At 41.2% G+C, this 26,752-nt stretch overlaps 1 protein-coding gene across 2 annotated transcripts in view; it reads left to right on the top strand.

Moving 5' to 3' along the window:
• TRAPPC12 (trafficking protein particle complex 12) overlaps positions 1-26,752 on the top strand; it is a 91,762-nt gene that overhangs the window by 48,898 nt on the left and 16,112 nt on the right. For both annotated transcript variants that reach the window (XM_019537442.1, XM_019537444.1), the window contains exons 6-8: positions 6,792-6,904; positions 16,333-16,405; positions 22,431-22,504. In XM_019537442.1, the coding sequence (XP_019392987.1) occupies positions 6,792-6,904; positions 16,333-16,405; positions 22,431-22,504 (260 nt within the window). The remainder of the gene's footprint in view (positions 1-6,791; positions 6,905-16,332; positions 16,406-22,430; positions 22,505-26,752) is intronic.

The raw sequence follows: 26,752 nt of genomic DNA, 5'->3' as shown, positions 1-26,752 counted from the left end.
GCTGATGAGACTTCATTGAAGATTCACAAGAGTTATATTACAGTTTGGTCTTTGCCTTTTTCATCTTCCGTTCTCTCCATGAAACTCTACTGAGCTGCTTTTAGAGCCCATTATGCTCGTAACCTTACCTTCCACCATGATATATACACAGGTCACCTTGCAGAGTCTTGATAACAAAGGTTCACAACCATCCACCTTCTCAAAAGACTTTTAGTAACTTGCTATTGCTTCTCTTGTACTTTCAAGGCCTTTCTCAACTTTTTTCTGTCACAGTAGTTCAAAGATAATTATTCCTATACCTCAATCTGAGCAAAAGCCTCAGATTCAATTTTTGGATGCTAGAGATCATACAATAGGTAGAACATATTCAATTATTTTTTCTGTTTCTTTTAAAAAATGATTCTAGAGTCACAAAAACTCTTTATATGGACAAATCCCTCCAGGTTCATTTTATAGGAATGCCATAGATTTATCAAGGGAAGCTGACTTTGTGTATGGTCTATGGGCACCTTATGGTCATAGCACTCAAACTTTAACTTTCAAAATCTAAAATAAGTTAATAATCAGTATTTGCAACTAGAGGGACAAGCTATGATTGTTTGTTAAATTAACACTGCATTGTTTTTGTATGGGTGCTACTGAGATATACTTAGATATAGATACACCAGTGGGTCAAAATAATTTAGTCAGCATTAATGACCAATTGAATTTAGAAATCTATATAAAAAAAAAATCTTACGGTAACTTATCCAAAACTAGTTTGGATCTCAAATTTGTCTGTCTAATAAGAAAAATACCAGGGTTTCTTATGAACCAAGTGTGATTTTTAATTGGGGTGGGGAGGTATTGTCTGTTACTTCTTAATTGAGTCTCCCAGTTTGATTAGACCTCATTTTACAACATTTTGAATAAGTTGATTGGGGTAGCCTACCTGGGTCCAACTTAACAACTCTTTCCTTTCTACTGTACAAAAGCAGTTCCTTTTTACTTCATTTTCTTGAACGCATAAGTGTAGCCAAGAGAATACCGAGGGCTTTGTAGCAATTCAGCAAAATAAGGCAAAAATCAAGTCTTCCATTTCTTCTTCTTTAGAGTTTAGAAGGAAGTCGAGGTGAAAATACTAAGTCTGGTCTAAGTCTACTGACATTAAGTAATGGAATCTCACTTAATCTATTAACAATTGACAATAGACATATTTTCCAAGCATGCCTAGCCTGGACTTACAGTAAAAATTACATAATGTGCTCAGGATTCTGACAACATTATCAAAATGTATTTCTACATAAGAAACTAAGGACAGAAAACATCACCAGTGGTCTGGATCCTTCTGGGATGGACCACAACAGCAATAATAACAGAATAAAATAACATGAAATTCTAGTTGAGGAAAGAGCTGTATTGATGATCCTCATGTAGTTTGGCTCTGTGCCTGCATAGTATTTGTGAAAGATGAGATTATCACAGCAAGCTTCCGACTAATGGATCACATTGGAGTGGTTTTTGGCTGGCTGGCTGTCCCAAAGGAAGCTGCAGATCATTGGTGCTTGACAAATAAGAAAAAATAAATTTTAAGTGCATTTTTAGGTAATATTGCTAAATGCCCATTCTGCCTTAGTGTTGTGAATAGTCAGCATGTACTACTACACTTGTTACCTGACCTTTTGAGGAGCACAAAATAATTGGCAAATTATTGTCTCTAGACACAATGTAAATCTGATTTTTAAATAAAGTGCTGTTAGTTTTCATCTCCATTCATCATGCTAATATTATCTGATGCAAGCTTTGGTCATGAATGGGGGTTATGAATTACCCTTTCCCATTGTGCTCACCCAGACTCATGGCCTTGAATGCAGTGTAGAAGATCAGCAAGTTTCCAAAATAGCTATTCCCCTGTGTGCTATATTTTTTGTGGTATGTTATGTACCCACCTGCATATAGATAAAGTTATGCTGATTCTGCTCCCACATTCAAGTCTCCCATGCAACAGTGCTGCTGGGTTGGATTTTTATTAAGAGAGCCAATGAAGCAGCTTTATTCTGAGTTCTTTCCAAAGTTGGAAATGCTGCCTAAACTTCAGCTGATTTTTCTATCTTCCTTTCCACACTTTATAGAGCATTACTGCACTAGTTAGCATTAGTTCCTTGTTTTTAAGTTGGAACAAAAAAATCCATTAGTGCAGGGGTGTCAAACTCATATAGCCCCACAGGTCAGATCAAGACTGAGGGCTTCCTCATGGACCAGATGACCAACCTCCAAATCTAGACCACAGAGCTTCTCATCATGCTTCCCTGCTGTGTTGGTACCAGGAGCCAAAGGGTTAATGTCACCACTGCTTGGCACTACCTCACCCTCAGCTGCTGTGTTGGAGATTAAGCAGGTGGTGATGTTAATTCCTTTTCTACTGGTGCTGACACAGACTCCTTCAGGCTGTATGTTTGACACCTCTGTATTAGAGTCTATCATGAGTGGCATGGTTCATACAGCACTGGTACATTAAGCTAACTTTTCTCTAAAAAAGCCATATTGAAGTAGCTGTCTTTCTGCATTTCTTGTTGTTATTTCCTGGCAGAATTATTCTTTGAGAGTTGAATCTGAGCTTATTCTGCCAGAATCATGGTAAAGAATGTAGTCAGTCTAAGGTCAAGTTTGCCTCTTTAGATTTGCAGTGTGGGCACTTGAGGTTCAATACTTACTGCTAAAGAAGAATTTTTCCTTGACATTCCCTCTGCAGTGCATACATTAGCTGCCTCCAGCCTGCTTGCTTCTGTCAGCATCCAGAAGTTTTTTCCTTACCTGTTCTTACCCTGTCTGTCATCATCAGCAGTCCCTCAATACAAGGATGACAGTGTTCCAGTAAATTGGGAAATTATTGGTGAGACTATAGATGACTGAGGAGGCTGATTCAAGATCCATGTTTGACTGCAGATGTGGCAAATTGTTCCAGAAGGAATAAGTAGGTCCTGGTGATGTCAGGTCAAAGCTCTTTCCCTTTGTCTCTTTCATCTGTCTGCCTCCCTAGTGAGGTGCATTTGCTTGAAATGATCGATCCTTTGTTGTACATCACAGCACCATTGGGGACAATTCAGTGCTTGAATCTCCCAGGTATTGATGTTGATATCACATTTCTTCAGACTGTCCTTTGAGGTATCCTTAACTCTTTTCTTTTGCCCATCTCTCGAGTGGTAACATAAGTGAGTTGGGAGTATAGGACCTGTTTTGGAAGCTAGTTGTCAGACATTTTTATGACATGTCCTGCCCAATGAAGCTGGTGCCATGTACACATGGCATTGATGCTGATGGTGTTTGCTTGAGCCACAATGCTAGTTCTTCTTCCTTCCAATAAATATGGAGGATTTTCTGAAGACGTTGTTTGTAATGTTCCAGATCTTTGAGGTGTTTCCAATATGTTGTCCCATACAACGGGGTAGGGATGACAGCACCTTGGTAGATGAGAAATTTTATATCATGATCATCAAAGACCTGATTTTGGATACGTCCAAAGGCAGCACTGGCAGATTTTATCCAGTATTCAATATTGTCATATGTGTTTACTTTTTGGTAAAGGTGGCTGCCAACGTAGGGAAAATGTTCAACATTCTCCAAAGATTACCCTCTAATTGTAATATGTGGTTATTTTGGGGTGGGTCGGTAAAGTATCTTGATTTTCATGAAGTTGACAGTGAGTCAAGCATTTCGTACACTTCACAGAAGCAATCGAGAGTGGCCTGGAGCTCCTCAGTTGAGTAAGCACACATGACACAATCACCTGCATATTGAAGAACAGTAATGGAGGTGTTGGTTATCTAGGTTTTGGACTGTAACTAGTTGATTGTTAAATAGATTTCTGTCTGTGCTGAATGATGGATACCAGATACTGACTCCAAATGAAAACCGATCAGCAGTGAGATGCAGATATAGATGAAAAAGAGTGTGCAATCACACATCCCTGCTTAACTCCATTTCTGTTTCCAAGCCATTACTTAGGATGGTTGCTGTCCTGTCATTCTGAAGAAGTCTGATAATGATAACAAATTTTGGCAGGCAAACAAACCTCATTAATTTATCTTGACATCTCAATTCATGATACAAGATGAGAACAGATTTTAAATTTGTTACCAAATCTATAATTTATTCCATATCACATTGTGATATCCAGATAAATTAATGCATACATGTCTTTTACTATTGGTTTAATAATCTTTTCAATTGCTCGTTTAAAAAGAATTCCCAAAGCATTTTTTACTTCCTTATTTTCTTACTTTATATTATATGTTTGATGCTTTATGTAATTTCTATGTACCCCTTCAAAGGGAAAGTAGAGGTCACTAAAAGAAGCCATTGGAGATTCTTACCTTTGGCAAAAGGGAATTTTCTTAAATGTAATTGGCTTACTCTGAAAGTCATAATTAGTGATTTAGAACCTTAAACAAAAAACAGTCTCATTTAAAAATGTTTAGAGACAGTGACTCATGGTATATATACCTCCTTGACACGTCTTATAAGTGAAGGTGTGAATTTTCATCAGTTTTGTGAAAAGTCCCTGAGTCCTGTTTATGAGAACAAATAAGCCAAAATTAGGATTCCGTGGAGGAAAATCCCTTCAGAGCATGTCTACAATGGGCAAATGGAATGTTAGAATCCTAGAGCTATAAGCTAATATTTTATCTCCAGCTTCTTCCTGCAGCATTACTTACAAACAAGGGTGAACTATAACTTCCAGTTTTTTGGGATCATTTTCTTTCCTTAGGTAATTCTGTTCAAAGTCCATTTGAATTGTTTTAAAAAATTTCCAAGGGCAAAATTTTTCAAGGTGTAGATCACATGGGACTCAATTAGGGGGTTTGCTCTCCAACAGGAGTGAATCTTGAATAGAAAGTAAAAAAGAAAAAGCATGCTAATTTCAAGGGAAAACAATATTTTCTTTGCAAATATTGTTTAAGGTTCTCTTCTCTCTTCCATTTTGCATCATTCTGGTTTACTGAAAGAAAACCTTTATTCAGAATAGGTTTCACAGTATAAAGTATCCCTTCATAAGAGCACTACAAAGAATGGTCTTCATAGGAACCAATATTTAGTTCAACAAAAAAGTGTCTTACTATAAACTCCAGGTGTGAGTACCCACTTAATAGAGTGGATTCCAGATTCTTTAGTAGCTTTTGGGTGCTGCTAAACTACAGATGATAGAAGCTTTAACGCTACCTTTTGTTTTTCTGTTTTAATTGTATATTGTATTTAATATATGTCATAGTAATATTTTTACCTCTCATTCCCCATCTTGTAATTTTTAAGGGTTTTTTTAATCTCCTTTTTTTCTGTCCCTATTTTCTCTTTTAATCTCTTCATTTTTTAATTGGAGGATCGTTAACATCTTTATTTTTTAATTTGGAAAACCATTGCAATTAATTTGAGTTGCTTATATGTTTGGCTGTCTGCCTTTTTCAATGGGTTTCTTTAGGATTTACCATTTGAAAAGCCATTTCAGTTTTTCTGTACTGTTTGTAAATTATTGATTATTCTTTATCAATAGCAGCTCTGTAGTTGAAACTTGAATAAACTTCCATGTTGATCCTTTGTTTTCATTTACTCATATTCTTCAAATAAATCTTTTGGGACTTCTAAGCAAATCATATGCTGTTTTGAAATTAGAATTAGTCGCATCACCTTTCCCTTTGTTTATGTTTTTGTGTGCATTTATATTTCTACCTCAAAAATATGACTTGTAAATCAGTTAAATATTTGCTACTTTCATCTTTAGTTATGTAAAAGTGGAAATAAAATTCACTTTCTGTGAACATACAGATCTGATTAAACACTAAGGCTCCATCTACACATTACATTTGAAGTGTGATTAACCATTTAATCAGGCCTTAAGTGGTCGCCCGGTCGCATAATCAATCAATTAATGGCATGATGAAAGGAGGAATAAGCCACAAAGTTATTCTACAAAATATGTTTAATAACTTTGTAGCTACTTACTATCATGCCATTAATTGAACGTGTAGCTAAAAGCCCCTGTGGTTGGGACTCCCTTCAGCTGATTGGAGCTCCCAGGTCGGGGGGGCCTCGTGCACCCCCAAGCCTGAGAGCTCCCAACCAACAGGGCTTCCAGCTGCGAGGAGCACTGCACACCCCTGCAGTCAGGAAACCGCAGCTGCTGTGAGGTCCCAGCCATGGGGGCACCCCACGCACTTCCTTGGCTGAGAGACTAGCTGCTGCAGTCTGCTGGATACCATAGAGCAATATCTCAATGGTGGGGCTGTGTTGTGTGCCCCCACAGCAGCTGTGGTTTCTCAGCCATGGGGGTGCATAGGGTACAGCTGACAGATTGCAACAGTTTGTTTCCCATGTGTTGTGGCAGGAGGCATATTTGTGTGGATTGTGCATTAGATGCCTTTATACCATACGTGACTGGTAGGGAGAGGATACGGGGGGGCACTTGCCCCCCATGAGATTGGCGACTGCTGCTGGCTTCTGCAGGCAGCCACTGCTCGTCATACACCTCCCTCCACTGCTGCCACCACTGGCTTCTGCGGGCAGTTGCTGCTCACCACCCTTTCACCCTTGCTGCTGATGCTGCCACTGGCTTCTACAGGTGGTCACCACTCGCCACCCCACTGCCAACACTGCCACCTACAAACTGTTTCCTCCTCCCCATCCCCCACTGTTTCGGGAGGCACCAGTTAACCATGCTTTACACGCATGTGTAGAGGGACCCTAGGTTAAATAATAGGAAAAATTATTTACTGAGAATTCAGGCAGTGATATTTCATATCAATTATTTTTTCTTCTAGGTTCCATGGTTCCTTTTTCCATGCGGATTTTACATGCTGAACTTCCTCAATACCTAGGAAATCCCCAAGAGTCACTTGATAGACTGCACAGCATGAAAACCATCTGCACAAAAGTAAGAATTTCTTGATACAATAGAATATCTTTGTATTTAAGCAGGTATGTTTTATTGCCTTTTTCCAACCTGTCCGAGTAAAAAGAATAATTTTAGACTACATCCTAATTATGGTGAAGTGCATAGGTATCGTGTCTCAAAGTGCACAGGATTGTACATCATGGAGGAAACTTTTACTAAGTACAGATTAGTCTCTGGGAAGTAATAGTTGTTGCCCCTTTTTAATAATTCAGCATGTTCCTCTTTCTATGATTGCCATCTCTGCTAACTGGAGTGGGAAATATAGCTTTACCTGCTTTTCTAAACAGGAGGGTGACTCAGATAATCAGATGTTAATACAAAGAAGCAGGGCTCTTTTTCTTTCAACTGTGTTAGAGGGAAGAGAAGGGTTTGACAACTGGTAGCACTTGCTATGGTGTTGGAGGGTCTTTCAGGAAACTGTTACAGAGTGTACAGAGTTTGGCTATATGGAGGAAGTCTCTTTGAAGGAGCTTTTTGTTTCACAAAAATAATGTCTGCTTGTAGCCATTTCATTCCCTAGATTTACAACTGGCCCCTTCCCTTCAGCTACTTCTGGATAAAAACTTTTCCCTATCTTTAAAAAACTTTCATCTAGACAGCTACTTTGTGGAGCTTCATATTGTCTTTTGCTTACAGAGGCCTGTTCTTGTAGGAGCTGACATTTGAAGTGCCACATCCTTTCAGAGGATATTCAATTCAGTGGAGAAGGTACTACTAGAATTCAAATGTAATTGAGTTCTAAACTCCTTTTTCATGGAAGGGAAAAGAAATTCTTGAAATTTCCATTCATTGAAGTGGAGAAATCCATTGGGTTATTATTAGCCATAACATCCCCACAGGGAAAGAATTGTTAGTCAACTGAGAGGTGAAAGGAAAATAAATTAATAGGGCTGTGCTAAACAGCACCTTTCATTTTGACTTGCGTTTCGCTGTTTCAAAAGGATAGTGTTTCGTTTCATTTTGTTTCAAAGCACTGTTCCGTTTCATTTTGTTGAAACTGTTTCAATGCATTTCAGAGTTTTGCCCAGAGGCTATAATGGGGAATTATAAAAATACCTATACTTTGTCATTTCTTGGCTGATTTGGATGAAAATTGCAGGAATGGTAGCTCCTTCTGAGGGCATGAGAAGCCTGACATGTTTCAAGGAGATAGGTGGAGGGGTTTCTGGGAAACTGCACCTCAAACTGCTAAAAGCAAAACTCCTGTCACTTGCCAGCAACGGCAGCCTCCTGTCATCCTGCGTGCAGATCTGGGGGCCCACACCCTCAGGAAGGCTGTGGGCCTGTGCTGGACTCCTCCCAGGGGTGCAGGCCCCTGGATCTGCACGTGGGATGACAGGAGGTTGCCATGTGGGACTGGTGCTCGATGCAGCCCGCACCCAGCGCTGGGAAAACTGCTGCTGCTGCTGGCCCCAGGCAGTAATGGCAACCTCCTGTCATCCCACATGCAGATTTGGGGGCCTGTACCCCTGGGAGGAATCTGGCAGCACTGGGAGGGCAGATTGAGCTCCATGGGGCTGGCAGAGCCACTTGGAGCACAGCCCTGGTTCTCCCCACCTCCCGCCACCAGGCTGCACTCTGAGCAGCTCTGCCAGCCCCACAGAACTCAGCCCAGCAATGGGAGAGCCAGTAGCGAAGCTGCTCAGAGTACAGCCATGGCAAGCACAGCCCGGCAATGGGAGGCTCCGCAGCCCCGTGGAGCAAGAAGCTGGGGAGAGACACTGGCCAGGGCTGTGCTCAGAGCCAGGGCTGCACTCTGTGCAGCTCCACCACTGGCTCTCCCCCACCTCCAGCCACCAGACTGCGCTCAGAGCCAAGGATGCACTCCAAGCAGCTCCTCTGGTACCATGGAGCTCAGCCCAGTGCTGGGAGAGCCAGTAACAGAGCTGCTTGGAGCGCAGCCCTGGCGAGCACAGCCCAGCAGCATGAAGCTCCGTGACCCCCATGGAGCTGAGCCTGATGGCGGGAGGCAGGGAAAGCCACTGGCCAGGGCTGCGCTCAGAGAGGATCTGCCACTCGCTCTCCTGCCCCGCCGAGCTGAGCTCCACAGGGCTGGCAGAGCCATTCGGAGCACAGCCCTGGCTCTCCCCTGGAATCTGCCCACCGGGCTGCTTCGAAACGTTTTGAAACTTTCGAAACTTTTCAAGTGCTGTCATTTTGTTTTGAAGGTGTTTCAAAGCCTTTTGTTCTGTTTTGAGTTTGCTGTTTCAAACTCGAAACGGATTGAAACAGCCTCGAAAAGAAACACCCGTCGAAATTTCTCACAGACCTATAAATTAGCATTTCTTCTCTTCTCCCTTCCCCCCAACATTATTTTGTTTTATTGTTTAGTTATTTAACAGTCTTACTCTCGATGGCTTTTCTTGCTTTCCTTCAAATAAATACAGCTGTAAAGCAGGAACTACAGAAGTAGGTAGAGAGGAAGGAGGAGAGAGAATAAAGAGGAAGATGTATGAGCAGAATGGTGCAAGATTTTAGACTGGTGGTAATTTAACTGCCTAAAAGGCATTTGAAACTGCTTAGAAACAAACATTAAACCTGTCATTTCGGTATATATTTTTGTTTTGGGAAGGAGTCAGCCAAATCTAATAATTGAGGCTTCAAATTTATGGAGGAAGTTGTGGCACGACCAAGAAAAAACATTAAAAATTAGTATGTTGCATTCTTTGTAATGTCACCATATTACCCATGGGAACCCTTTGGAATATAAGGGAATTTTAGGGAAACTTTGCAGCCATAAACCTATAGTGTTTTGTTTTACTACAATACTTTAAAATGGAGAAAGAGAATGTTTTGAAAATGTTCAGTTCTCATTTACAGAAGTGCATATGAATATCCATTATGTAAATCAAATGATCCAGGAATCATAAAAGCTAGGGGTTTGAAAAGACCTATTAGCTTACTTAGTTTTTTCTCTCTCTCCCTCTCTGTAAATACAGGTTGCTCTCCAACACTTACTCTACTTTTTTAATGAGCCAGTATATGTGGGGTTGACACCACTTCCCTTGGGAGACCATTCCAGTCCAATACTTATTCATTCTAACTGTTAAAAATATTTTCTTCATATTCTTTTTTCCCTTTCTTAATTTCCACAGGACTCCTAACTTAGACCTATTGTTATCATCCAAAATTCTTCTCTTTTCTTGAAGTTTACATCTTTCAGTTGTTTATAAAATAATTGCCCTTAGCCAAAACTTCAGCTATCCTATGCCCATTAAACTCTTCACCCTTCTCATCATGCAGTATCTTCAGACCACCATTATTAATGTTTTTATTCTTTTTCTGAACATCATAAACTTGTCAGCAGGTTTTTATAATCAGATATGCAAACTTGAACTCATTGTTATAGGTGTGGTCTGATGTTGCATACACAACTATGAGATTTCACTATTAGCAGTTAGTTGTCTGTAAGGCCAAACAAATCAGTATAGTCAACAAATCTAATTTAGTTGATAAATACTGCAGTCCTATAAAATATAAAATGTACTTAAATGTCTAAGTTCCATTTCAAGACTGCACCAGGACTAACAAAGCCAAAACTGTACAGTCAATATCAAAGGGGATGAACAGCATTTTAATGGCATGGTAGTATAGCTTCTGCTTCCCAGACCTTGTAGAGCATAAAAGATTAGTATTATAGAATATTACAATGGGAGAATTATTATAATAAGCACCAAATTTACACAGAAAACTAAAGGCTATCGTAACAAAGTTGTCCTTGAATCACTAGGGTTTTGTTATGCATTTTTATGGAGGTTGTCAAATGCAAACTTTTCCCAGCCTCAAATTTTATTTCATAACATTTATAGTTGTAGATATCCCTCAAGTAGGAATTTTAGATCCTGTACATTTTTCTACTGAACTCAGATATTGTTATAAATATAATGAGTGGAAAATCACAGAAACAACAGAATTGCATATCCTGCACTTCCTGTTTGTGTGTAGGTTTTTGCACAATTTCAGTTTTTTGGTTTTGAGGAGTTGAGGGAAAGTTTAATGCACTGTTTGCCACCACAAGCTTTTCGCATACAAAGTGTTTCATTCATGCATGCACTTGAAAACCTAGTTGGAACTACTTAAATGTTAACATTACTAAGAAAGACACTCTTATCAGCATTCACCTGAAGACAAAAATTTAGAGAGAAAAACTGTCGGCCTTTGATTAAATTTATTCCTGGTTAATGGAACAAAGCAGTTTTAGCTACCTGAGGAAGATCTTCTACAAGGTTGCCCTCGCAGAATTTTTCAAACTTCTTTTGTATGCACAACCATCTGCCAGTCCTTCATAGTTCTTACCACACTCCTATGCTTCATAGCATCCATCTTCTTCCTGCTTCTTCTGCATCCCCTGCTGGTTTCACTTCCCACCCTTGTTACCCTGCTCTTCTAGAGTTCACACCAATTCTTTTGCTCTCTTTTTTTCCTTTTCATCATCATGTTCCCTGCTCATCCCACTAATATAAATCTGTATCTCTACATTTTCTTCTGTCACCTTGTTCCCTTGCTTCAGCTGTGGCTTTCCCACTATTCCCAGCCTTTCCCTATCTCCCAGACTCATCACAGCTACCACCTCCACCTCTTGGATTTACATGAAGTAAGAGGTTGTGAATTCTTTAAAAAAGGAAACTGTGTCTAACTGGGAACAAGGCTTGACATAAGAAACACTTTTTTTTAATATAAGCATAAAAATTCATGTGTTTTCTCAGCATTTCAGTGAATTCTCCTATTCTTAGGGTGATGGCTCTCAGCTGGGGTGATGCTGCCAATGCACCTGCAGCCAGGTGGAACTCCACCAGGCACCTCCTGTAGAGCCAGATTGAGAAGCACCTGTGTGGCAAGTGCACTCACTCATCACAGCCCCTCACTCTTGTCCCAGAAACTGGCATCAGGGACAGTTCCATATACCCCATGTGCTCCTGTTTCCAGGGGATACTGTGTTCTGTCTGACCAGCAAGGGTTGTAGTGAGATCAGGAGCTCCTGCCACAGCTGCTTTTTTCTGGCTCTGTAGGAGATGCCTGGCTCAGTTTCACCTGGCTGCAGAGGCATTGGCAGCAGCACCCCAGTTGAGAGCCACTCCCTTAAGGAAAGAATTCACTGATATGCTGAGAGAACACATGGACTTTTATGCTTATCCTTTTTTTTTTGTTTTTTGGGGGGTTTTTGTTTTTTTGTTTTTTTTTTAAAAAGTAGCATATGCAGTGCAGTTCCACCTGGCCACAGTGGTAACAGCGCTGCCTACGCTGTTGCAGCACCTTAGTATAAAACAAAACAAAAAGTTGCATCTAACCTGTAGGATATGTCTGGAATTGAAAGAGCTTACCAACTGTAACAAAGATTACATCTGCTACAATTAAATGCTTTCACCTAGAGATGTGGGTTTTCCAGAAAATTTTGAATTGAAAATGTTTCCAGTACCCTAAATAGAGCATGATCTGATTTAGCATGTTTATTTGACTTATATTTAGTAAACAAAATAAAAAGTACCCCATGTTAATTTTATGTCTAAATAGCCACAAACTGAAATATTTTTATTAAGAAAAAAATTAAATATAGTACACTTAATGTGGTTTAAATGTTATATTCAACCAAATTCAAAGCTTTATGTGGAAAGGAATTTATTTTTATTGGAATACTTGTAAAAATGTAAAGACAATATACAATAGCATGTACTCCCCTTACATTGTTTGTTTAAATTTAAGGAAAAAAACAAAGGTACTGAAAACTGTTCACATGCTAATTTTAGCCCACCCAAACAACTGTGTATGATATGCCATGGTTGCCCACTCACCTACTTCAACAGAGTTTAACTCTGTTCCACTGAGGTCATTGTGGCACCTCCAGTTTCACTGTCACAATCTGTAGAACCACTCCACTTATTAGTTTCATTTCAGAATCAGATTGAGGAAAATCTGATTCAAAACTACTTGAACCATATTCTCTTTTGCTAAAGGGTGGTTTTGCCAATGAGTCTATGGGCAAGGTCAACTTATCATACTGCATCTTCTTCACTAATTGTGCTTCTGACTGATTCTCCAGAAGCAAAAGATTTTGAGAACTAGAAACAAGCTTAGCAGTGTATTCATTTGGTTTTGATTTGACCTGCACAGCCAATTAGGTGAATTCATAACTTGATTTTTTTATTTAAATTATTATGTGAGTGTATTTACCTTCACGTATGTTTTACTGATGTACACCTTGCTGGGGTCGTTTGATCCTAATACTCTTCCCTGCCATGGCAGGGGGTCGGACTAGATGATCTGCTCAGGTCCCTTCTGACCCTAGAAACTATGAAACTATATATATATTCTCTTACACGCTGCCTAGAAATAGTCACCTGAAAATCCTTAATAACAACTTTGAAACTGCCAAGCTTGCCTATTGTATTGGCATCCATTCATTGTTACTAAAGGATTTTATGAAATAGTGAATTTTTAGAAATGGAAAATTTCCCACAGAAAAATAAAGCACTGGAAAATTTTCTGCTCCATATTTCTGCTTTCAGCTAAACTAGCCCAGATAATCTACACTCAGGGGGGTTTAAAATAACTACCCAAGCACCTCCCTGAACCACTATCATTAATATTAAGCAAGTCTTAGAAAAGTTGGGAAATTCCAAAGTATAGGGCACTGCAGATGTGGTTCCAGTATTTACAAAGGGTAAAAAGAATGACCCAAGGAACCACAGACAATTAGCTTGGTATTGATCCCAAATGAAACAGTGAAACAGTTCATTTGGGACTCCATTAAAGAAGAAGAATAATTCAGGTCATGTTCTGGTTGATAAAGGCAACTGTGCTATACCATACTTAGTATTATTCTGATTTAAGAATTCTGTTGTAGCCTTATTGAACTTGAGGTGATAGCTAGGTAACTCCAAAGAGGTGTCAGAGAGAGAGGAGACTATAATATTAGTTTGGACAAAACAGGAAGAAGAGTAAGAAATTTTTGAATATCCCAGTTGGTGTCTTCCTGCATCTTTAGGTAGTATAAGAGTGATGTTGTAACTGTGCTGGTTTATAAATGATCAGAGCCAAGGATTTCTTAGGGTGATATCTTTTATTGGACCAACTATGTAATCGGGGGAGGAGGGGAAGGTAAACAAGCTTCAAATGCAAGACATTGTTACTCAGGAATGTTGCACCTGGCCCCTGTGAGCAGGGACCTGAGAGAGAATGCCTTGCATTCAAAATCTTGTCTAACTTTATCCCAACTATGTAGTTGGTCCAATACAAGATATCATCCTAAACATCTTTTCATCTTTACTTGCATAAACGCTTTCATCAATTTGTCCCTTAGGCACTTTGGAGACTTCTGAAAATGGCATTTAGGAGTCTATGTCCCTTTGAAAATTGGACTTAGTCTCTTAGGTCACTTAGAAATGTAACACCTTTCAGCATTCTTGCACCTAAAACTTAAGCACCTGACTTTAGGGAAAGAATTACCAAACCAAGTTAAGCATCTAAAATCCTTAGATTTTAAATGGGGAGAGTTGGTGTGTTAGACTAGCATTCGTAACACTGGGTGCATCTACGTGAGATACTTTTCTGTGACGTAGCAGTTTTTACTATGCAATAAGCATGTGCAAAGTTTACTGTACATGCTTACTGTGCAGTAAACCTCACTAATTGCAATTGTTGCCTGCTCAGGTCTGTGACTGTGGAGCAGAACAGGGAACAAGCTCCCCAACCTGTTCTCTGCACATGTCTGCACTCACAGAGCTGAGCAGGAACAGGCTCCCCAGCTTCCACCCTGCAATCTCAGAATGGGGGGGCACGTCCCAGCCCCATGCCCCAATCAACTGATGGAGGCACAGGGCTTGGAAAGAGTTACAGGAGTGGGGTAAGTCCCAGCCCTCTGCCCCAGTCCACTGGTGGAGCATCTAGCAGTGAACTAGCTGCTAGCTGCCCCACTGGCAAATGGGGTAGGGAGTTGGGACCTGCCCACCCCTGCAGCTCTTTCCAAGTCCTCAGCCCCCAATTGGGAAACTAGGCCAGGAACTCCCTGCTGCTGGGGCAGGGGAACATTTGTCCCCACCCCAGCAGCAGGCAGACCCCCCAAGGGCAATGCAATGGCCCAGCCCCTGGGCTAGCACCCAGGGGGAGTCTAGAGCTTCGTCTGCAGGGCCCATTGCAGGGCCCTAGAAAGTGGGACCAGTTTGCTGCTATTAGCAGCAAATCTGCTCCCACTTCCCTTCATGAGTAGGTGCCTGTCAGGGAGTGTTTACTCGCAGGTTAACTGATCCTGGATCAAATACATGTGTAGATGCACCCACTAAGTGCTTTTTGGATGTGCATTTTTTAAAAATCTTTGAGTAAAAACAGAAACAGTGACGGCAGTGGGGATTAGTCTTGTATTTACAGACCTAAATTTCATCTTATGTCAGAATTAGGCACTAAGTCCTGGTTTGGCTCTGACTTATGAAAATACTATGCTGTGTGTCTTTGTCAGCTGCTAGCACAATTTGAATGCTACGGCAATATAAAACTAAAATAATAATTTTCCATAAATTGACAGGAGTTGAAGATCACCATGTAGGCAGTGCACTCAGCTCCCAAGAGAGGGAGCCCATTGTATGTTGCTGATCAGCTAAACACAGCAGCTAATTAAAGAAGGATTTTTTAAAATTTTTTTTTTAAGCAGTCTTTTTTTAAGCAACCAAAGAGATGAAGCTGTAACAGGGGATGAAGAGCAACAGGAACTGGGTGATCTTCAGGACTAGACACATTTGGAAAAAAATAACATGGTGGCAGAGAAAAAATGGGACTTGACTTGCATTTCAAATGAAACCATGGGCACCTAGTGTAACTCTCAAATTCCAGTGGATCTACATATTCATTTTTCAGATAATGCAGCAAACAGCAGTTTACAGTATTTGAAATCAATACTAAATAAAAAGCAGCCATGAAATCCGAACTTCCAGGGGGAAAGCAGACATAAGTTATGAATATTATTTAATTAAGAACAAAAAAGCAAATTCTGTTTAAAACCATAACCCTAGTGAATTTGGTGATGCATCATTTTGTTTAAAAACCCACATACCTTAGTTCTCATGTGGAATCACTTCGCTGTTTTTGCAAAAGCTAATAATAATTCTCTTGTGAAGCATATTTGATATTTTACTTAACAAAATGTATGTGCCCCGGTGTATGCTGTCTTTTAATGCTTTGTGAGTATCTTAAGCCTGAACTCAGACGTCATCTGTAGTACAAAGGCTTTCTCACTTTATGTAATTGATGTAACTCTGAGGGCGATCAGTGATTCTGAAATGTGTCCATGTGAAACATTCATGTTTATATTGGTTTCATATAGACTGTGACAACTGTGGATAATTTGCATGTAATACAAACTGTTTAATTCCAGATTGCTGTTCTAAACTCATGTTAGTTGTTTAAAAAATTTGATACAGATCTTGGAAAACTTGGAGCAAGGTTTAGCAGAAGATGGAAGTATGACTAACATTACACAAGAGAACAGACAAGGTACGTATTTTTTAAACCCCTTTTCACAGGCAGTGTTTTTTTATCACTTGCTCATGTGTGCCAGAAGTTTTCACAGGACTGCCCCAAAGCTGTTAAAAGAGCAGTTTTGTCATCTTATAATCTGTTCAGCCTTTGAAATTATACACTTTGTACTTTTATTTGCTGGAATTCATTTCACAGTTTTGCTCTTTATTTTGATCAAATTGGTACATTCAATCAACTTTCCTTTCTACTTAAAAGAAACAAAGGACATGGCTGCCATATTGCAGAAATAGATATACAAGTAATTCAGTGCGTTGCAGAGGCATTGGAGAGAGACCAGATGGACATTCTGTCTTAAGCCTTGGCTCATTGCCTTGATCAGTTGTCTTCTCTGAAACCTGAAAAACTTGTTTGGATCCAAACTTGTCCCTTGCATCTGGTAGTGCCAGCAGGTTACTTGAAGGGTTTTCTGCTCTGTATTGCCTGTTTTGATTTCAAGTTTATGAAAGATTTTTATTCCCTTCTTTTTCTCTGTCTGAAAATTCTGATTCTTTTGTCCTTTGCACTTCTGTAATAAGATTAAATAATTGGGAAGGGAGAAAGGAAGGGAAGAGCTTAGGTAAGAATGTGAGATAAAATTGTGAAAAGCATCATAAATTCTATTTTCAAATGTAGCTTAGAAATTAGGGGCTTAGATGCCTAAATCAACCTTGAAAATAAAACAGGTTCTTATGTCACTAAAATGATCTAGAACATTTAACCTGAGGTGACTGACATTTTTGTGATTGGTCAGATGAACCCCTCATAGAGCTTTGCAAACAAAGGGGTTGTATCCCAATAAACCAGAAACCTTTCTGATGCAGATGGGTGTTTTAAGAGTTAATCTGGTCAACAGTCTTCCAGGACAGAGTTCCCCTTACAGGTAAAGGGAAAAGAAGCCTGTCCTGAGGGTTTGGAGAGAATCTGTCTAGACAGAGTTACTAGCACTGTGAAATTTTGCTATTGACAGATCTCTAAATAATCCCAGTATTTGTCAGTTTGTAGACGTGCAGGAGCATGGGTGTGCAGTACCTAGCAGACAGATACTTTTATGCATATTCTCATGAGTAATAAATTGACTTTCTTCTTAAGTTGAGACAAAAGCAATAAAAAATAAGTGCACCAGAACTTGCTCACAGCCCTCAAGCAGCTCCCTATTCCCTAGATAGCTGGATAAAGTGAAGCTCCATCTTCTTCCCCAAGGTTTCCCTTTCTACCTGTTTTCCAGATTCTTTTAAGTGCTCCATCACTTTCTTCTCTAGTGGATCCCCTCATTTCCTCCGTACCTTCTTCTCGTTTCCCTCAGAATCTGATCACATTCTGCCTGTACAGACAAAAACTTCTCTCCTAGCTGTTTAATGGCCCTCTGTCCTGTAGGTTGCCTCTCATCGGCAGGCATCTGGCTCCTTACCTTCAGATCTGTGCTCAACTCAGCAGGAGACAAAACTGAAAAAAGGCAGCTAGCAGTTACCAGGGGACAGGGCTGCTGAGCATTTAGGAGAGATGCTGCTGTGCTTAGAGTACAACTGCCTGTCTGCTTAATGCTGCCAAAAGGCCCTGGAGACCCTCGCAGGGACTGTTGGCTGCTCTTATCTAAGGAGGTCAGCCAGGTCTGCTCCCTGCTTGCCTCTGTGCTGTAGTTTGAGCTGCAGGAAGCTTATTATATATATTTTGGTATGAGATCTAGCTGTAACAAACCTTATTAACTGCATCTGAAGACAGCCTCAATTCCTTATAGAGATTATACCCACTATGTAATTTTCTTATTGCTGGGATAAGGAGGTACTCCTCCAACCAGCCCATCACTTGCATCTCCTCCTGCCTGGAACAGAGCATCTCATTTGCTAGTTGTTCAATAGGAGGGTAGATTTAGCATTGCACCATTTGCCCACCAGCACTTTCCTTTTCACTAAGGAATCAGTTTTGCAGCTGGATGAATAGAAATTCAGAGCACAGAGCCGCAGTACAATCCAACCCTAAATTAATAATAACTAAACAGAGATGTTGAAATCAGAGGTGTAGCAACAAGGGCTTGCAAAGTGAGTTACTTTAATTTCTACTGCATTCTCACATATTATTGTCAGGTATTGTTTTTTATCAACAGGTTTCTGTTTTTTATTGATTTGGGATGGAAGTAACATTGTTTGAGGGAGTGGGAGATTCTTTGTGGTGCTGGGGAGTGTTTCTTCAGATTGTTCTTTTAACACCTTGCAGCCAGCAGTAAGGAACACTTCTTAGTTCTATTTTAAAATTTACATATTTGCTCAGCCTTGGGTCATACTGCAGCTTTACTTGTATCTGCACCACATGCAAAATTCCCATTGGTTTTTGTCTATCTGTAAGTTGTAGAAGTGCATTCAGTCATCTAAGTGACATTCTTTGCCATATTTGAAAGTTCTCATCAGCTGTGTTTTACTTTGTGCCTGTGCTGATTACCACTGATGGGCCTTAGCAGTGCAAGCAGTAATGGAATCAGTTCTTTATTACCAAATGAAGGCAAAACATGAAACTATAAATATATAATCGAACACATTTTCTTTTTGAAATGCATGGTAGGTATTAGAAATATGGTATGAGCTACCTAATACAAGCATTTACATGTTATCACTTGATCAATAAGCTGAAACCACAGTCCAATGACATCTAGATTTCCTAATGTAAATATTTAGGGCTAGATGTAATAAAGGACTTAAGTAGAGATTAAATGCCAAGATCCATATAATTTTAGAGATGTCCAAGGTCACCAGGTCCTCCCTAGTGAAGAGGAGCTTTAAACATCTTTTGAGGTGCCTAAAGGTCTGCTGCTGAGAGTGACTACAACTGTCCTGGTATAAGGCAGATGGGGCTAGATCGGGGTGGGCAAAATACAGCCCACGGGCCAGATCCAGCCTGCCAGGCCATTCTGTCTGGCTTGCAGAGCCCCTAAAAAATTGAGAAATTAATATTTATCTGTCCCTGGCTGCCTGTCAAAGATGACAGGAGACAGGGGCAGTAGGACTCAGGGGGAGCCGGCAGCAGAACTAAACAGCTGAAACAACAAGACCAGCCCAGCCCCTTCAACCACCCTGAACCCCAGCTAGCTTCTGCCTAGCAAGGGCTTCTGGAGGTTTCTGGCCTGGGACTATTTCTACCTACCTGCACCAAGGGAAATACAGATAAGAGGGAGGCAGACAGTCCTTGGGACCAGCCAGACCTGCAGCCAGGAACCATGTGGTACTGGCAGGCGGGCAGGCTGGGGAGAGCAGGGAAATGGCTGCAGCAAGTGGGGAGAAGGGGGAGCAAGTGGGTGTGCGGAGCACAGCAACAGCTGGGTAGGAGTGCAAGGCCCACACCAGTGCACTGGGGCCTGCGCTGGCAGGGGCCAGAGCAGGGTGGCAGGAGCATGGGGCCCAGACTGGCAGGGACTCTGTGGAGCCAGGCTGCCCAGCTCCATAGAGCCCCTGGCAGCCTGGGCCCCATGCTCTGCTGCCCCTCGCTGAGCCCTGCTGGTACTGGCCCTGATACACTGGTGTGGGCCCCACGCTGCTGCCTGGCTGTCGCTGCACTCCACGTGTCTGCTCGTTACACCTTCCCCCCACCTACTGCAGCCAGTTCCCCACTCCCCCCCACCTGCTAGTATCGCGTGGCTCCCGGCTGCAGCACCAGGACTGCAGGAGCATCTGGGACGTGGTGCCAGAGCGGCTGAGAGGATGGGGAAGTAGCAGGAGAAGGGCAGCAGTGGCAAATGGGGGGGGCAAGTGGCAGAGAGCAGGAGCACAGGGCCTGCACCAGTACCCTGGGGCCAGAAGCTGCAGGTGTGCACAGCCCAGGCTTGCAGGAGCATTGGCAGGGGGCTCTGCCTGCCACACACTTGGGGGTGGGGGGGAAGAGGGCTGTAGGCAAACCATCCCCTCCATGCAAGCCACAACCTTGCCCCAGCCACACCCCCCACTCCTATCCACCCCCCCACAGATCACACACACATACCTACCTACAAACCTGTACCAACCCTCCCACAATATACAAAAGTAAAATTTCATTTTAAACTATTATACTATCACCTTCATGTACACTACACAAACGCATGTAAATCAGGACAAAAATATTTTTTGAACTGAAATTAATGTTGAAGTATATGTTTGATTTTTAGAGTATACTTTGGTATTTTTCTGGTTCAGAGATGGCAAAACCCCTTGATAAAAGGAGTACTTCTAGGGGCAAGGGGAGGGACTTCTGGTGGCATAGGTCAGGGTTTAGGAGGTGGGACTTCCAGTCCAAGTAAGCTGCCAGGGGGTGGGGCACCTGTCAAGAGGCAAGCCATGTGGCCCTCAACGGCTTGCCAAAACTGGGTAAGCAGCTCTCTGCTTGAAATATGCCTGGCCCTGGGCATATCAGCCCTGTAGGTGCCTAAACAAGACATCAGCAAATTTTAAGCACTTACATCACAAAGGGTGATCCAAATCAACCCTACTCAAAGCTGCTTAATTGCCTGTGTTAGATGTCTCAATTTTGTCTTGAAAAGGTCCTAGTTCCTAGGAATTTGGGTCTCCGGGGAATTTAGCTGCCTCGCGGTAGTGATCCATATCACTGCAGAGCTTAGGCTAGAATTAAATGCCTAGGTGGCTGGTCTGGACCACTTCCAAGCAGGCATGGGGGCAGTAGTGATGAGAAGACAGGAATCGCCCTCCCAAGAGAATGTCCTAACCACTAGGCTGAAGAGTCAGAGGAGGTGGCGTACAAGAGAGAGCATGACTGGACTCTTCAGTGGTTAGAGCACTAGCATGCAGCAAGGACTGCGTATTCATTTTACATAAAACAGAGTCCTGGGATGATGAGGTTGAAAATATCTAAAGTAAGAGCTTGTGGTGTTGAATGACATAAGAGCACTGTGACTAAGCAAGGTATACACAAGAAATCCTACGTCTGGTTTCAGTGACCAGACTATATGCACTCTTTTTTATAGTCTAATCATGGAATGTGTGTAGAACCAAAAGTGATTTTGTACGCATCTGACCAAGCTTTTCTACTTGTTATGGTGTTCGTAAATCATTGCAAATTCATTCTTTATTACCTGCTATCCTTTTTATAATAGACCATATTATTGAGACAAGTTAATATGCTCAGTAATTGCTGTTCTATCATAACCGCATGTTTAATTCCTGTCTTTTCCTCTCTCACACTCCAATGCAGTGATTTAGAGAAGCATAATATTTGGTTTCCATATCAGTTGTATACCAAATTATTACTTTTAATGTTTGGGGGTTTTTTTGGAAGTGAGGATTAATTTTATTCCTAGTATTTTGCTAAGACCCTGTAACAGCAGAAAAAGGGAGGGTCCCTGTGAACTATTCCCTTATAATATCAGATTCTGTCTACAGACCAAGGGAGTGAAAAATCTGCTGCTGCAGCCTTTAATGCTTGCAAACTCCAGGAACATGGGGAAAGCAGACAGGCTTGACTGTTTTGGGTTTTTTTTGTTTTTTGTTTTTTATGGGGTTTTTTCCCCCACCCCCCCTACTGTATCACTGAGCCAGAGGCAAGCACAAATAGCCTCAGACTCAGACAGCTCAAACCCCGTGTGTGCTGGCTTTGAGACAGGCTTTTAGCTATTTCAGTTTTGAACCAATTAAATTTAATCCTATATATTACATAATTGCTCACTGATGGTCATAATGATTTAGATGTTTCTGTGATTCTGTTGTTCTGATATTAGGAAACAAGTGGCTTCTTTCAGTGTCAATATTTTTCCCGGACGAAAAGCTGGGAGGTTATCCACTGCTTTGCATTGTTGCATCATTTATGCAGATACTCTCTTCGTAGAACCAATCGAACTAGTCCCTTTGAGAGATGCAGTATTTTCCATCTGACAGTGCAGCATGGCAGGGAATTAAAAATTCTAGGCTAAAACCCAGCGATGTTAACAAGGGGGATCTTATAAAATCATAATTCATAGGACCAATAATTGATGGCTAGCAAGAACCTCTAATTTATTTGTGCACATTCACAAGCTGCTCTTATTTTGCAGCCTCTGTTCAGCTGTGGAGGTCACGTCTGGGCCGGGTGATATACTCCATGGCAAACTGTCTGCTAATGATGAAGGTACGTGGGTGGCAGCAACTGCAGAGCTACCGTATATACTCGAATAGAACGTCATAAAGTGCAAGAGAATTACTAGTGCATAGCTAGGGAAAGGCTATTTTACTGTACATGAAGGTTTATTTTAGTGGAAAATTAATTAGACTTAATAATGACTTATTTAATGAATAACCACTTTCAGTAATGTTCTGCAGGACCGTATCTGCATTTATTTCTCCCCAAATCATTTCAGATAGCATGCAGTAACAATAGTGAATTTACATTTTTAAATTGATTTTTTTCAAACGGTTACTAAATAAATACTGTAATTAAAATTAATTATCTTCTTTATACTGTGAATATGGAACATTATTCCAGTTGCACACATTAATGATAGTGTGGGTCTTGTATATGACAGAGACCCAAAGCATTCTTCACCATTGTCCACCTGGCTGTTCCAGAAGATCCTAGCCTTAAAGTTTTTCTATTCCCTGTAGAAATACCTGCAAAGAAAGGAATAATCAGAGAAGAGTTGGTAATTTTTTTCCTTCATCCCCCATCCTCCCTCCTGTAAATCATGCTACTCCATTTTGTGCAGCATTTTCAGCTTCTCCACATATTCAGAAGGAAGGAATAACACCTCTGAAGTTCACGTCATCATCATGGGAATAGAGCTGTCCCTGTGCTAAGTTTGTAGCAGTAGTTGTGCAGACTGCTATAACCCTGAGCTTAAAGCTATTTTACAAATCAATTAGAAGCAAAAGCCCCAGAGCAATGCTTCCAACACAAAACCAAGATCTTCACTTCCCCCACACTCTGTTTACTAGTTGCCCAAGGTCATTCCTTAACCTGGCTTTCCATAAGGCTTAATAAGCTATTTACCAAGCTAGTCGTTCATGATGCTTCATTTTTAACACTGAAGCAGCATATATTGATGAAAAACCAGTTGTCTAAATGTTCCCTTGAAATGCAGTATCCTGTTTTTATAAGGATGCCAAGAAACAGAAATATATATTCATAGTAGTTAAACTGAGATCAATTTATTTCCTTCTTATGTAAATAGGACTGCACAGGTGGTCAGAAGGAAGCAGCAGTCTATAAACTGAATAAGACTTTTTTTTTTAAATCAGATTTTCAACCACATTTTGTTTCTGGGAAACTCTGCTTTTTAAAATACTAGTAAAAAAAACAAACCTAAGCCCTGAGCATCTCCATCCCAAACAAAGCTGAAGTTGGGTATATTAATAACATACACTAAAAGAAATACCGTTAACAGATTCTGCCAACTGCTGTAACTCCTTGGAAGCTTTACTTTTTAACTCATGTTTTCTGAACTTGACATCTTGCCCAACTGCTTCTGCCCACCTAGTATTTTCTTTTCTACTCCTGTTCCTATACCCATTTAACCCTTATCATCAGATTTCTTCCTAACTTCAGCAGTGGTGTATAGTCCCCTAAACTAATCAACAGTGGGTGCATCTGCACATTGTAAAAAGCATATAGCAACAAGCTCTGGTGCAGTTTTCACCGGAGTTTATTGCTCCTGGGTGCAGCATCTATCTACATGTGTACTCAGGATTCCAGCATGCTGAGCTGGAGCAGAGCAGCTCTGACTAGAAGAGCTCGGGGGTCAGTCTGTTAGCCACAGCTCCTTCACCCTGGCTCAGCATGCTGCAGAGGGGCTGGCTGGGGCATGGGGGTGCTCCAGTACAGGACTAGCCAGCAGGCAGCCACCATACTGTAGCATCCTTGTGCCTAAGCTGGCCCCAGTCACCTTATACACATGTGTTTCAGCATACTAAACTCTGGAATAGGGTAGTACTTGTCCCAGACAGTACTATCCTACAGTGGAGTTAGTTAATTTACTGTGCCCTAATAGGCACACCCATGTATATGGTGACACTTTACTGCAGAGCTAATTAGTCAACTGCTCAGTAAAGCACACGTGTAGATACACCCAGTGGTTCTGAAAATGGTACTTCAAGAATGGCACAACTCATTCTTCTCCTTTATATGTTTCACAACCAAGGAACTTCAAAATCTGTAATCTCTCTCAGGTTAGGAAATTAGACTTCTAAAATCATTTCCAGTTTTCAGATCTCCCAGGTAACAACAGATGTTGCTACTGAACTCCTAGTCATCTTACAGTAAACAAGCTGTAAGGAATAACTTCTTCATATAATCATTATTAAACAAACAGGCTTTCATGAAAGTAAGTGCATCTGAGGAAACCAGTTGCACAAAGCTTCAAATATCTAAAAGAGTTATCTGTTATACATAAGATGGTTTTGGAGGACTATTTTTCAAATTTTTATTCATCTTAAGTATAAAAAATGTAGTTATAACATATGCACTTGTGCACATGCACACACGTATACAAATTCTGGGTTCCTTCTAAACTGAGTTAGTGCAGTTTATTGCCATCTAGTGAATATATACCATATTGCAATATTCTCTTGTGTTGATTCAGAAGTATTATTAATTGAATGGAATAACTTGAGCGAAAATAACTGACCTAGTAATGTGGGAAAAAGCACTGATTTGTATCTAATTTTTATTAGCCTATTCCTTTAGCCAAAAATTAGTATTTGTTGAAATATAATTCAGGATAATCTTTCAGACTAGGATTTTCAAAGGAACCTAAAAGAGTAAGTCTTCAGATTCAGATTGTTTCAAAAGATCTCTTAACTTGGATTTAATCAGGAGTTAGATAGCTCAGCCTAAAGAGCAATTCAAACTAACTTGGCACTAGAATCCTAAAAACTCTTAACATGCCTCTTTTTGGGACAGGAGCGTTCCCTAAGGTAACACAGATATACACAGCTGCACAGAAGGAACCCAGATCATGGATTTCAGCAGCCCCCTCCCTGCTAAGCTCTAGAATGATATATATTGTCCATTGGATGCAGCTGAGCCCCAAATACATCCTGGGAGAGGGGCAAGCCATTAACCAGACCAAAACCATGACTAACTCGCATCCCCAGCACTAAGTTCAGGCCAAACCCAGTTGGGATGGTTCTGCACTAGTCGAACGGTTAGAGTTTTTGCCCTAGCCATGAGAGACCTACATGCTTAGCTCCCCTCATCCTGAGGGGGTTTAAACCTAAATCTCCCACTTCGCAGAAGAGTGCCCTGAGATGGAGGAGTCCCAGATCCAGATTCCTACTGGCACTTTTATTTCTGTTTTTAGCCAATGGCTTTTTAACATTAAAATTCATAAATAATGCTGGGAAGCAGGGACAAAAGCTGCAGACTCTTTCCCAAGGAACTACCCTAACTATCGGACTGCAGAGGCACACTTTGGATTAGATATTATTTGGTTAAAAAACTGACAATATGTGCCAAAACTGAGGATTCCTCCATCATAGAACAGGCCTAACCACTAGGCTACGAAAGCAGCCTCCTCCTTCTTGTTTGTTCTTTTGGCCCCATGGCTTTTGTACTGTTTGCCTAGCTGCAGCTTCAAGCTTCAGCTTAGAAAGCCTACTAATAAGTTGTCTGAGAAGTAGGAGACATAGATCTGAATCTTTTCAAAGTGACAAAGGCCTTGAAATCCAGGACTGATTTTTTTTTTTTTTTTGGGCAAATGCTATAATTACTATCCTGTTCTTCAAAAAGTGGACTCAGCTGCATCACCATGCATTCTTGTTCACCTGTCTTCAGAAACAAAGTATGCAGCAATCTCAGAAATGCAGCTGAGTGTTTTGACTGCAAGTGAATGGGATGCCTTGAGGCCTTAGTGTTTCTCCCCGTCTTCCTCTAAGCCAGTGGTTCTCAATCTGTGGTACATGTACCACCAGTGGTACGCAGACAACCTGTCAGTGGTACACATTAACAGATTTATCATAATTACTTTATTTGACAAAAATTTGCTGGTGGTACTTAAGGTTGTATCATTTTAAATTGGTGGTGCGCAATCTGTCAGAGTTTGGGAACCACTACTGTAAGCACCTCCAGGGTTTCTGAATTGTCCTTTGGAGGCATGTATCATTTACCATTTGCTGTAGGGAACACCAGAAGACACAAACTCAAACCATTCTTAGGCACCAAGGCCCCTGTCCCGCCGGAGCTTAGCAGCAGGTTCGCACCTCTTGCAGCCCCAGGAGAGCCCACGCAGTTGCCAGCTCCCGCAGGCAACCCAGGCTCGACCGCAGCTACTGGCCCCACTCTCCCCAAGACAAAGCGTAAGGTGTTTGTTGTGGGAGACTCCATCCTGCGGGGCACTGAGGGGGCAATCTGCCGCCCCGGCCCCTTAGCCCGGGAAGTCTGCTG

The sequence above is a fragment of the Crocodylus porosus genome, unplaced genomic scaffold, assembly GCF_001723895.1.
Source record: "Crocodylus porosus isolate Cpor-Errol unplaced genomic scaffold, CroPor_comp1, whole genome shotgun sequence".
NCBI lineage: Eukaryota > Metazoa > Chordata > Crocodylia > Crocodylidae > Crocodylus > Crocodylus porosus.
This window is presented reverse-complemented; position numbering and strand designations above follow the sequence as displayed.